A 12921-nucleotide genomic window follows, 5' to 3' on the forward strand; every position below is an offset into this window, starting at 1 on the left:
GCCTTGTTGCCCAGGAGATAAAAACACCGAGGCTGACTCGGTGCCACCCCTGTTAGAGCTAACGCGGGGGCCCATCAGAGCTCCCGACGTGGGGGAACGACTGCGCACCCCGAGCATCAAACCCCTCGCTCAAAGGCATGGGGATTTGGAGAAAACTAGTGTGACCAGTAAGAGTGATGAGATGGTGGGAGATGGGAGCCTGGTTCCTTGTCTTGGAGGGAAGTTTTCTACCGTTTTTCCATCTTCTTAATACATGCCAAGAACCGCGGTGGACATTTTTTGGGTCACTTTGTCTACATTTCAGGGAAAGCCTCGTGGGGCTGCCTTGTTTGCTGAGAATTGTTTGCGAGAATTAGAAGTGCTGTCTGAGTGTGACCATCACACGTTTGCCATCAAAGGGCTTCGAGTTGAGATCTTTGTGTTTGGGGAGCAGCTTTAGCTTGCAAGAGCTGAGCAAGTTGGCACGGGTTCTGTCACCCGGTGGAAACTACCGCTGTGGCCAGAGCTCTGGCAGGATTTAGGCTGAGCCCAGAAAGCCATTTATTTAGGATAATGGTCCTGATTGTTGTTCGAACGTGTTTGTGGGTGAGTGGTGCTCAGCCCTGGCTGAGCTGAGGTCTGGAGGTCATCAGAGAGCAGATGGGGACCGAGGTTGCTGTTGACTTTTTGGTTTCACCTAATTACTTGGGTGTCTAGGAGGGGTTTGGAGCCAGGTGAGAATTGGGATAGCTTCTGGGAGGAGGCAGCAGTTGGATGGTGGGCTGACCTAGGCTCTCTGAAGCATGGGAGCAGGGCTGTCGTGGCTGTGCTCATCCTCTCTCCTTGCCATGGGTGATGGAGCAACCTGAGGAGCATCTCCACCAAGCCAATGTCCCTCTCCTGCTGTTGGAGCAGGAGGTTGGGTTCGCTGGCTTTAAATTCACTGCATCCTTGGGATGTTTGCTCCTAAGCTGCCCATCCCAGGTTTCCCTGCTTACCAAGCGCCTGTGTATCACCCACCTGGTCTGACGGCTGCTTGCCGGTGGAAGAAAGGGTTGCAGAAATGGGGGGGTTTGCAAGCTTTTCAGGGCTGGCAGAGCTCTGCAGCCGTCAGCCCAGGAGGGTTTTATCTCCTCAGAGCCATGCTGACAAGCACAGCTTATCACAGGTCATTTCTGTGCCCGTATTTTACCGGGGCCTCATGAGCAGCCTCCCCACTGCCGCAGTTACAGCAGCTGGCAGGATACCTGGGGTTTATTCTCTGCAAAGGTTGAAAGTTACTTGGGGGCAATGGTGTCCTCTGCATATAATTATTATTTCTTAAAAGCCTAAGATATGTGGCTCCCTGTGGAGATACGCAGGCTGAATATTGATGGTCATAAACCACGCCAGAAGGAAAAATGTGGGCTGCTCGCTGCTGGCGAATGGACTTTAAATCAACAACTGAAGCAGTATCGGTTCATAAAACTAGGATTTTTTTAGCCTTGAGGACAGAGGTACTTTAAATCCCAGCCTTCGGGTTCACTGATCTGCTGGAGAAGGAACATAAAACTTCCCCGGGAAGGGCCTGACATCAGCACATATTTTTTGTGCCAAGAGTACTCAAGGTAGCCCTTTTGGTTTTTTGCTCACTGCTTGTGACATTTCCTTGTATTATAATGATCTCGGCGGCGGCAGCAGGAGGAAAAACTTATGACCCAGGCGCTGCAGAAAGGGAAATGATTTACTGCGATAACCGCGCTTCGTCGAGACGGGGGGGCGGTTTGCGGTGGGAATGGCGGGCGAGGTGCTGGAAGTGGGAAGCTTGTCCCTTGTCAGGCCTGGCAGGGCACCGCCGCTGACGGGTCGAGTTCTCTTGCCCTTTGGTATATTTTGCCAGGTTTTAATTGACACCTGGCCTCTTTACAGTGCTCTCTCGCTCCACCTGCATGACGTGTTAAGTAGATGAGTTTAACGGTGGTGTTCACCCAGCTATTGATGGCGAGGTTTCATTCGATCAACGACATCCACGGCTATTCCAACGGGTGGAATCTGATCTGGAGCCTTGGTTGGGAGGAGGGGAGCTGGGGCTGGGGCTGCAATACCCGGCTCAATCCCGGCTCCTGCCGTGCTGCCGACGCTCGCCCCGGCACCCTGGCCCCAAGTCTTGGCTGGATGGGCTGGCTCAGGCCATCCACGTGTCCCGCGTGTCTTGCATCTGTCTGCGGTCTGCTCCAGGCCCACGACCTGCCTCAGCCCTCCTCTGCTTTTGCCTTCCTTCCTCTGCATTTTGGGGTTTTTCCCTCCCTTTTTTTCCCAGCACGGCTTCCTGCATGCACCGTGAGGCCAATAATCACAGCAGAGGGTTTTCAAGCGTAGCACATCTGAAATAAGGAAAAGATTTTTGTTTTCCAGCCTATTTAATATTTCTCGCTGTAAAATGCCCAGATGTAGCCGCGTTTATCAGCACACTGCGAAAAATGGCAGAATAGTGATTTACAGAGGTTTTTCATCAAACCTCTTTGCTGGGTACACACTGAATTAGGCGTTCCCATGTTTGTTGCATCCTGGAGCTAAATTCAACCTGCTGGCAGCTTCCAAGGGTGATGGATTTGCTGGAAGCACCCCTGGGCGTCACCCTTGGGTGAGGCATCAAGTTTCCAGGGTCCATTTGGTTTTTTTCCCAGGTTCCAGCCAGCAGCCGGGTTGATGGAGAGGATCCAAGCTATAGCTCAAAACGTCTCAGACATCGCAATAAAAGTAGACCAGATTCTCCGGAACAGCCTCCTGAACGGGAAAGGTGAGTGTCCCCAGAGGTCCCCATGCTCCAGACCTCCTGTGCGGTTGCAATGGGGAGATCCAGCCAAGCCTACCAGGAAAGATTTGGTAAAAATGCAGGGGAATGGACACCGATCTGAGGTTACCCAACTCACTCCTGCCTGCAGGGCTAAGCGGGACACCTGAAGCTCTTTGGCAGAGCTCCTAGGGCTGTTGTGTCCAACTCTGTGTGGACACAGCACATGGTGACACCATCTCTTTGAGGGAGAGGAGGTCCTCAGTGCGGTCTGAGCCTTCTTGGAGGTTTCCAGGACTCTCCCCTTGCTATTAGAGCCAGGAAGGCTGGAAAAGGAGGCTGCACAGGGAACTGCCCTCCGTGGTCTCTGACAGCAACAATGTTCTCCTGAAAGCGTTGCCTCACTTGGCCCAGGAGGACTCGGGAGCGGGGAGGATCAATCTGCAGAGGAGCAAGACCTGGGAAACTCGTGCCTGCAAGGGGCAGGAATGGTGACAGATCTGAATTGCTGTCAGAAATAAACCCCACAGAATTAAAGATGAGGAGCAGTGCCAGCACAAACACCGGCATAGAAAAACGTGGCGGTTTGGATCCAAAGCCCGGGGCCTGGGAGTCAGCGCCAGGAGAGACGTTCCCATCCCACCCCGGCAGTGCTGGGAGAGCAGCTGCGCGCTCCAGATGTTTCTCCTCACGGCTGCCCATTTCCCAAGGTTTGGGCTGGCATCACCAAGTAGAAGATGCTTCCGTTGCCTCTTCCACCTCATGCTTTTTTCGATATAGGCAAAGGAGGGCTTATAGGAGGGGCGGTGTCTTTTATTAATCCAACCACAGAGGGGAGAAAAAGATCCTGTTACTGGTTTTTAGCCACTTTTGTGCCTTATTCTGGAGCCAGCCCCGGGGGTTGAGTCTTCTCTTGGCAGCTCAGCAGGACAATTTTTATTGCATTTTTCCAGCGTAAAGGCTGTCAAGTGCTTCCTAGATACTGCAGCCTGCGTGCGGGTGATTAACAGGAGCGTGGATAGGTGGGACCTGGGCTCAGGAGCAGGCTGAGAGCAGCAGGGAAGTGCTATAAAGAGCCCTGCTGGGATTTAGGAAAGGGGAACGTGCTCTTGGCGTTGAAGCGTGGCTGGGGAGCGTCCTCTGTTTCCTCCCTGACCTGGGGGAAGATGCTTCACATCTTGGTGTCCTGCTCCATCAAGTGGGATGGGGCTGTCTGCCGGCCCGGCTGCAGTGCCGATGAAGGTGCTTGGGGGCTGGCAGCCCCATCCCATCCCATCCCATCCCATCCCATCCCATCCCATCCCATCCCATCCCATCCCATCCCACCCCCTTCCAGCATTTCTAGCTGCTCCACCGGCACTTCCCAGCTCTCCCCATGCCCAAATTGTCGTTCTGCAGTGGTGGAAGGCAGGAGGGACCAGTGCGAGGTGCCCAGGGACCCCAAGTACCCTGACTGCGCTGGCAAAGTGGAGGTGAGTCGGGGTTCCCCGTCTGGGAGAGGGTCTCGACCTGGGGTGGAAGGTGCTGGGAAGGACACAAAGCAACAACGCCGGGGGTTAAACTGGGAAAGGCAGTGGAAAGAGGGGATGCTTTCCAGAATAAAACTGTTTGCTTTAAAATGGGACAGGTGCATCCCGTTGCAGAAAGCCAAAGATGTGGCAGAAAGCCAAAGATGTGGAAAGCAGAGGGAGAAAGCACAAGGGACGTGTGTCTGACCTCCTCTGGGAGCCTTTGCTATACAAACGTAACTGTTTTCCTCCAATAATCATAGAATCACAGCATGGTTTGGGTTGGAAGGAACCCTAAAGCTCACCCAGTGCCACCCCCTGCCCTGGGCAGGGACACCTCCCACCAGCCCAGGTTGCTCCAAGCCCCGTCCAGCCTGGCCTTGAACCCCTCCAGGGATGGGGCAGCCACAGCTTCTCTGGGCAACCTGGGCCAGGGGCTCACCACCCTCACAGGAGAGAATTTCTTCCTGATATCCAATCTAAATCTCCCCTCTTTCAGTTTGAGGCATATGCCTTCGGTTTTAGCTGTACGAAGCACTGAAGCCATGGTACCCAGAGGTGTGCAGGCAGCAGGAGAACCATCTCGGTGAGAGCAGCTCTGCCTGCAGCCCTCCCTGCCTGTGCTTTCTGTGTTTAATGACAGAAGCACGGCGAGGGGGAGAGCACTGTCACATCGGCTTCAAATATCTCTGGAGCGTGAGCTGGTGTCTGGGGAATAATCTCAGCATCGCACAGAAGAGTGTCTCGTTAAGTTGGCCAGGACCTCCGTCTCAAATAGGATGTCCTGCCTGACCCAGCCTGCTCTTTACACCTGAATGCAGCCTGGCATTTGGCCCGGAGCGTGATTGCTTTGTCAGAGAGCATATTTACATGAACTAATTAAAAGCGTCTCCCTCTTCCCTCCCCTTCCCAGCCTCCTGCTTCAAGCTCAGGCTTCTGCAGGGCCGAGTCTCCCTGAGAAGATGTTGAAGGGTATTTTAAAATGATACGGGGGGAGGAGGGGGGGGAGGTTGTATTTTCCTCTTCCCCTGGTGCTAGGCATCCTTTACTTCCACGATTTGAGTAAATTCGGAAAGTAATTTAATTGTGGAAGGCTGTAATTCGATCTCCTGTCCGGGTGATTGCTGCGTTTTACATATCGGGCGCAGCGACCTGTCTCCCGAGTAGATTTGTTTTTATAGTTGAATTAAGGAAGAGGCTGGCGAGAGCCCGCGGGGAGGAGGGGGGTGGTAAATCGGTGCTGCGGTCGCTGGTTATTCTCCTGCGTGAATATCATCTCCTCCTGTGAAATCATCCTCGGGGACCACTGGATCTGTGCCCTGGCCCCGCTGCGCCCGGGGCGATGAGCTCAGCAGCTCGGCTCACTCCCCCGGCAAAGCTACGGAGAAGAAAACCCTGGAGTGAGGATTTTCCTAACGACTGTGCCCCCCGGGGAAGGCATGTGTCCGTGCTGGGGATGGGTGCTAGAAACCCAGGGAGCCCCCGGCAAACCCTCCTGGCTCTTCCTCTGCCCCGCGTGCTCTCGTTAGGGTTTGAGAAAACCCGTAACAATTTGTTGTCCTTTAGACAATTATTCTGTCACCCAATGACCCCTCCCCACCCGGAAAGGGGAAGCGGGGAAAGCAAGGAAACACAAGGGTTGAAATATAAATAGATTTAATAGGATAAGACTGAATAATTAACAATAATACTAAAGAACCAGTATTAGTCCCAATACTAATATAAGATATATAAGAATTATACTCAGCCAATTCTATCAGCAGGAAGCCGTGCGCTCCCAGCAGGGGACAGTAAATGTGGGACACGGTGAGCGCTGAGGCTTCGGGAGGAAGGCATGGGCTCAGGGGTCCGGCACCAGGACAAGGAGTTTCTCTGGACTGCCACCATCAAGGGAGAGAGAAACTACACTGCAAACTTCCTGATTTATATAGAATGTGACGTTCGTGGTATGAAATAATCCTGTTGGTCAAATGCCCAGGCCTCGCTCCTCCTCATCCTCGCACCTGGCAAGGCTTGAAAACACCGAGATCTTGAATCCCACATAGCCTAGCTGGCGATAAAGGAAATATTTTCACAAATTCGGACACTAGAGTCTTCCAAAAGTGGAGTTTAGAAGAGAAATGAGTCCTGTGTCGCTCAACCCAGGACAGCCCTGGAGGCACAGGGCGGGTGAACGTCAGCATCGGTGCTGGGTACGCTGGTTTGCAGCCCTTCGTCCACCCTCTGCCCTCTGTTTCTAGCTCCCAACTAGAGAAGGATGGAGAATAGAGGTTGCCTGTAGCAGGGGTAGCTTGTGGGGCTGCCACATCCCTTCCCGGCCGGAGGATGAGCCCCATGTGTTTCTTTGCCCCCCTTGCAGTGGATGAGGGCCAGGTGGACCTCCGACCCCTGCTATGCGTTCTTTGGCGTGGATGGCACCGAGTGCTCGTTCCTCATCTACCTCAGCGAAGTCGAGTGGTTCTGCCCTCCCTTGGCCTGGCGAAACCAGACGGCGGCTTTGCCTTCCCCGCCGCCGCTGCCCCGGGTGCAGGTAAGGTGGGGACAGCCTGTGTCCCAGCGGCCCTGGTGGGGGGCCTGAGGGGAGATGGTGGCTTCAGGGCTCTGGAAATCAACGTTCTTAGAGCCAGCATTGTCAGCAGGGCCACGATGCCGCACGTGGGTTTTCATAGAATCACAGAACAGTTTGGGTTGGAAGGGACCATTAAAGGCCATCCAGTCCAACCCCCCCGTGGCAGGGACATCTTCAACTAGATCAGGTCACTCAGAGCCCCATCCAGCCTGACCTGGGATGTTTCCAGGGATGGGGCATCTCCCACCTCTCTGGGCAACCTGGGCCAGTGTCTCACCACCCTCAGTGTAAAAAATTTCCTGCTTGTATCTAGTCTGAATCTCCCCTCTTTTGGTTTAAAGGCATTACCCCTTGTCCTATCGCAACAGGCCCTGCTAAAAGGTGCATCCTCATCTTTCTTGTCGGTCCCCTTTAGGGACTGGAAGGGGCTCTAAGGTCTCCCCGGAGCCTTCTCTCCTCCAGGCTGAACCCCCCCAGCTCTCTCAGCCTGTCCTCACAGCAAAGGGGCTCCAGCCCTCCCAGCATCTCCATGGCCTCATCTGGACCCGCTCCAACAGATCCATGTCTCTCCTGAGCTGAGGAATCCAGGAAGCCACGAGATGCTGTGGGTTCAACGGGGCCCCTGGGATTTGGTGCATTAAGTGGCTCTGCTGGCAGGTCTGGTGGCACCAGGGGAGGTCGTCCATCCAGGAGGGACCCATGGCTCCTCAGCTGCGATGAGCAAACCTCCGCCAGCCCCCGTGGCAGCTCTGTGGCTCCTCTCGCGGCTGCTTTCCCTGCACTGGAAACGCAGAGCATGCTCCTTTCCTAGGCAGCTTTCCAGAGCGACCTGGCTCACCTCCTGGAGCTGATTGGCACGGGCAAGGAATCCCTCAGCTTCATGAAGAAGAGGATCCGGCACTTGGCCCAGCAGTGGCTGCGGGCGGCTCGGCGCCTCGAGCAGAAGCTGAAGGGCCGGCAAAGGGACCAGAAACACGTATGAGCAAATTGCATGGTGGGGGGAGCACGGAAAAGCTGAGGCACTGGGGACATGGGGAGTGGAGACAGCTGGGATGTGAGTGGGCTGGGAGGGAAATTCATTTATGGAAGCACGTGGGTCTGCAGGGTCAGTCTGTGGTCCATGAGCGTGACTCTGCATGAGCTCAGGACATCGCAGGACCAGTGCTGCTGAATGATGGGGTGAATTTTGGAGACGGGTCCTGGTGGACAGGAGGTGATGTCCCGCTGGAGGCTGGCACGTCTCCTCCGCAGAGGTGCCCAGGGTGCCGGCTCTCCCATTCATGGTTTTGCGGTGACCTGCCCTTCAGTCCCTGTGTGCAGGGAGATGCGGCTCTGGTCCATGGGATAGAGCCCCTTAGAGCCCCCCTGATGGACATCGGGAACATGGTCCCAAGATACAGAACACCAGTCAATGGGAACTGGTAGCCTCTGACTCTTGGGTCTTTGCTAATTGGACATAGATCACTCGTCTTTACGCTTGAATGATTTCCCTGAGTAATTACAGCCTGCGAAATGAGCTGGAGGGAATCAGGGACCATAAGTCATTTTGGGCTGGAAAACCCAACTTCTCCCTTTCCCCCAGCACCACCCCTCCCAACACTGACCCCTCTCCTTGTCTCTCCAGATCTTGATCCATATCGGCTTCCTGACGGAGGAGTCAGGGGATGTTTTCAGTCCGCGGGTGCTGAAGGGGGGCCCGCTGGGTGAGATGGTGCAGTGGGCTGACATCCTGGCCGCCCTCTTCCTCCTGGGACACAGCCTGAGAGTCACCGTCTCCCTGAAGGAGCTGCAGAGGTGGGTGCTGCGGTGCAAATGGGTGCGTGGTCCCCCCGGAGAGGGTCTGCCCCCCGCGCGTGTGTGGTTTTCGAGGTTTTTGCATGAAAACACGAGGTCTGCAAAGGCTCGGGGGTGGCTTTTCCCCCACCTGCATCTCGGGCAGCGCTGGTGATGAGCTGGTGGAAGTGTTGGGTGGGTGCAAACCACCAGCATCACGGCTGGGATCGATCCCATCCCTTCTGCGTCCCGGGAAAACGAGGAGGACTGGTGCAAACTAGGGCTTTGCAGCAGGGCTTTGCGTGGGGCTGATGTGATGACGTCTGGGGCAGGGCTCTGCCCCGTGGTCCTGGCGCTGGATCTGAGCAGCATTAATCCCTTGCTGCCAGCACACAGCATCCCCCGCGTCCCCTGGCACCTGCCTAGGGCTGGGTGTGGGAAAAGGCTCCCTTTTGCCCTCCCCGTTCCCCAGGGATGCTCTCTGCGGGGCTGGTGGCCGCGTGGCTGCAGGATGCAGGTGTCCTGCAGGTCGTTGGCTCTTCCCACGGTGCACGGCTGCAGTCAACCCCCGTGGCTTTGCCGGCGTTGTTTGAGCAGCGACTGTGCTCTCTTCCTTCCTCCTTTTCTTCCTTCCTTCCCTCCCTCCCTTCCTTCCTGCTCTGCCACTGGAACGGCTGCCAAAAATAACCCGCATCCCTTGCAGGGGGGTGGCAGCCACCAAGGTGGCCCTTCTCAGGAGGTGCTGGTGGGGGCTTTGAGACCTCTGGGGGAATTTGCCGCTGCTGGGGCACTTCCCGCAGAGGGATGGGCTTTTTCTGCCGTGGGATATAGGGCGATGCAGGGTGAGAACATGCAAACAGCTACACCAGGCTACCCTACAAGCGTGCCAGGGCAGCACTCCGTCTCCAAGAGGGACTGGTATTAGATGGAAAAAATAAGAGGGAGAAGATAACTGCGTGCTGTGTTCCTCTGCTGATGCAGTTCGGTTATTACCGGGCTGACGCTGCTGCCTCCTGTAACCTCGCAAGCTTTCCTCACCTCCTACGAGGCATCTCGAGTGGAGGGCAAGTGCCAGGGAAAATGCAAAGTAGGATGGGTTATAAATCGAGAAAAGCCTGAAGCTGCCTCGGGGACGGGGCAGGTTTTGGGCGATGCAAAGCCAGCATCAGCCGCATAATGAGCCATGCTGAAAAGAGAGTGAAAAAAACCAACAGCCCTGGAAAAAAAAAAAAAAAAAAAAACAACAAACCAACAACAAAAAAAACCCCAACCCAGCCCCTGCGGCATTCAGAATTAATAAACAGAATTAGCTCACGACTAATTAACTCAAAAAAATAATCCTGGTCCTAATGCAAAAGGCACCAGCTTCTCCAAGAGGCGGGCATGCGTCACGGTGATCTCCGCGCGTCGTGCTGAGCTAAATTGACGTGCTAAATAATATCCATGTACTCGAGGATGAAAGAAGTTAATGGCTGGGAGGGTTGTGTTGTTGTTGTGTCGTTCTTGTTTGTGTTTTTTAATGAAGAGCCTCACAGTAGTCATTTAACGAGGGGAAGGAGCCGGCTGAGTCTTACCAGGGGTTTTGCAGCCTCCATTTCCCCCTGCGAGCGCCTCTGGAGAGAGCTGCGTTGCTGCCCGTAGCATTTCGCCTTCCTCAGAAGCGTAGGAGCGTCGGTTGGCCGTGATGAGACCTCCTCTTCTGACGTGGATTTGGCTGTATCCCATCCAAGAGCTCCATCTCTTCCCCTTAGTGGCTGGGACGGGGAGCGAGCGGGGCTGGGGCTGCACATCTTGCCCTTCTCTCTGTCCCAGGGGTAGAAACTGTCCCCGTCTCCCCGAGCGCGTGTCCTGTGCCTGGCTTTGGTGACAGTTTAAATGCTGGATGCCCACATCATGGGTCCACTTCCACGTTGATGGGGCTGGGTCCCCTCTGTCCCTTTGGAGACCAAGTCCAGTGTTCGCTGGGACCTTCCTGCAGCCCATCAAGAGATGGGGTAACACGGGTGTTTGCAGGGGAGCAGGGGTCCCCCCCAGGCGGTGACGGCAATCCTGCTCAGTGCTTGCAGACCCTTCAGCAGCTTCTCTGTTGTCAGGCCAGTGTGACATTGGTGGTGGCTCCGAGGAGTGCTGAGATAAGCCTTTGCCCAACTGCAAGCGAGCAGGAGGCTTAGCAGGACATGTATAATTAATCATGAGTTGTGCTAATAGTTAATCTTGGGAGCTTCATTAAAGCCTGGAAGGACTCTTCACTGGGTAAAAACTGGCTGGATGGCCGTGTCCAGAGGGTTGTGATTAATGGGGTGAAATCTTCTTGGCAGCCGGTCACCAGTCGTGTCCCTCAGGGCTCAGTTTTGGGGCCAGTTTTGTTTAATATCTTTATCAATGATCTGGATGAGGGGATTGAGTGCACCCTCAGTAAGGTTGCAGATGACACCAAGCTAGGTGGGAGTGTTGGTCTGCTTGAGGGTAGGAAGGCTCTACAGAGGGACCTGGACAGGCTGGATCAATGGGCCAAGGCCAGCTGTGTGAGGTTTAATAAGGCCAAGTGCCAGGTCTTGCATTTCGGTCACAACAACCCCAAGCAGCGCTACAGGCTTGGGGGAGAGTGGCTGGAAAGCTGCCCAGCAGAAAAGGACCCGGGGGTGCTGGTGGATGGCCAGCTTCACATGAGCCAGCAGTGTGCCCAGGTGGCCAAGAAGGCCAACAGCATTCTGGCTTGTATCAGGAACAGCGTGGCCAGCAGGAGCAGGGAGGTGATGGTGCCTCTGTACTGGGCACTGGTGAGGCCTCACCTCAAGCGCTGTGTTCATTTCTGGGCCCTGCTGTACAAGAGGGACATTGAGGTGCTGGAGCGTGTCCAGAGGAGAGCTACCAGGCTGGTGAGGGCTCTGGAGACCAAGTCATATGAGGAGAGGCTGAGGGAGCTGGGCATGTTTAGCTTGGAGAAGAGGAGGCTGAGGGGAGCCCTCATTGCCCTCTACAACTCCCTGAAAGGAGGGTGCAGAGAGGTGGGGGTTGGCCTCTTCTCCCAGGTGAATAATGACAGGACCAGAGGGAATGGTCTGAAGTTGCGTCAGGGGAGGTTTAGGTTAGATATTAGGAAGAATTACTTTACTGAAAGAGTGGTCAGGCACTGGGACAGCCTGCCCAGGGAGGGGGTTGAGTCCCCATCCCTAGAGGCGTTTAAGAAATGTCCAGATTTGACGCTTCAGGGCATGCTCTAGTGGCAGAGATTGTAGGGGGGTTTGTGTGTGTGTATGGTTGGACTCAGTGATCTCAAAGGTCCTTTCCAACTGTGAAGATTCTGTGATTCTGTGACTTCACCTGTCGCTGCAGCTTCGGGCAGGGCTTGGGATGCGGAGAGCCGGGGATCCAAGGGGCTGGAGCTGGGGTGCGGGGGTGAGGCAAAGCTAAAGCTGTGTCCCCATGGAAGGCTCAGCCCAAGTGCTCTGATTTCTTATCCCTCCTGCCCCATGCAACCTCCTGAAGCAGCAAAGCTTTGCTCCGCTGGAGACCGGGGCTAAATTTGTCCTCTCCCGTCCCAGGTGTCTTTTGCTGAGCTTGCAGCAGGGCAGGCACCAGTGTCGGGGTGGGTTTGAGGGTATTTTGCTCCAGTAATGTGAGAGGTCGAGTACGCTTGTTTATTTTTCTTCGGCACCCCTTGCTCCTTCTGCGGCTCGGAGCTGTAGGTAGCTGCTCCCACCCTTCACGGAGCAAAGGCTGGCGCCCATAAATTATTCAGCACAGAATAACCTCTCTCCTGGTTTGTTTGGTTGCGTTTTTTTTGTCTCTTCAAATTTCTGAGCTGATTTTTCTATGCGTATTGATCATTGGCAAGGGATCACTGGAAGGTTTGCCTGCGTACACTTCGCTTGGTAGTTATCTGAGAGCTGTTCATTATTAGCATCTCTATTGATTACAATGCGGCGGTGGTCAGGATTGGGTCTGGAATGCTGGGGATCAGGCAAACGAGGAGGAAAAAGTAAGTCCTTGGTCCAAAAAAAACTGGTGATGGAGGGCTGGGGGTGAAAAAAGGTCGTGTGCTGGGCACCTGGGGGCTCACAGGGGGAGAGCGGCAGATGCCAAGCGGTGAATAGCAGGAGGGGGGCTGAACGATTCTTTCCCCGTTTTGGGGGACCGATGCTAATCTGGAGCGAAGCCAAGGCGCGCTGGGGATCTGCAGGTTTGCTCCACGGCTCGGCTGGGCACCGTCCAAGTGCCCCTGTGGGGTCTGAGACCTCCCTGCTTTTCCAGGACTAACTTACCTAGCTTATCTTCTGCCCACTGTAGACCTTGAAGACCTGTGAATTCCTCTGCCC

The 12921-nt window shown here is 54.9% G+C and overlaps 1 protein-coding gene across 2 annotated transcripts in view; it reads left to right on the forward strand.

Annotated features, from left to right (window-relative positions):
* Positions 1 to 12921, forward strand: part of MGAT5B (alpha-1,6-mannosylglycoprotein 6-beta-N-acetylglucosaminyltransferase B) — a 72329-nt gene that overhangs the window by 35082 nt on the left and 24326 nt on the right. For both annotated transcript variants that reach the window (XM_063352278.1, XM_063352279.1), the window contains 5 exons: positions 2646 to 2758; positions 4151 to 4224; positions 6620 to 6790; positions 7641 to 7805; positions 8454 to 8623. In XM_063352278.1, coding sequence (XP_063208348.1) covers positions 2646 to 2758; positions 4151 to 4224; positions 6620 to 6790; positions 7641 to 7805; positions 8454 to 8623 — 693 coding nt within the window. The remainder of the gene's footprint in view (positions 1 to 2645; positions 2759 to 4150; positions 4225 to 6619; positions 6791 to 7640; positions 7806 to 8453; positions 8624 to 12921) is intronic.

Source organism: Chroicocephalus ridibundus, chromosome 14 (genome assembly GCF_963924245.1).
Source record: "Chroicocephalus ridibundus chromosome 14, bChrRid1.1, whole genome shotgun sequence".
Taxonomy (NCBI): domain Eukaryota; kingdom Metazoa; phylum Chordata; class Aves; order Charadriiformes; family Laridae; genus Chroicocephalus; species Chroicocephalus ridibundus.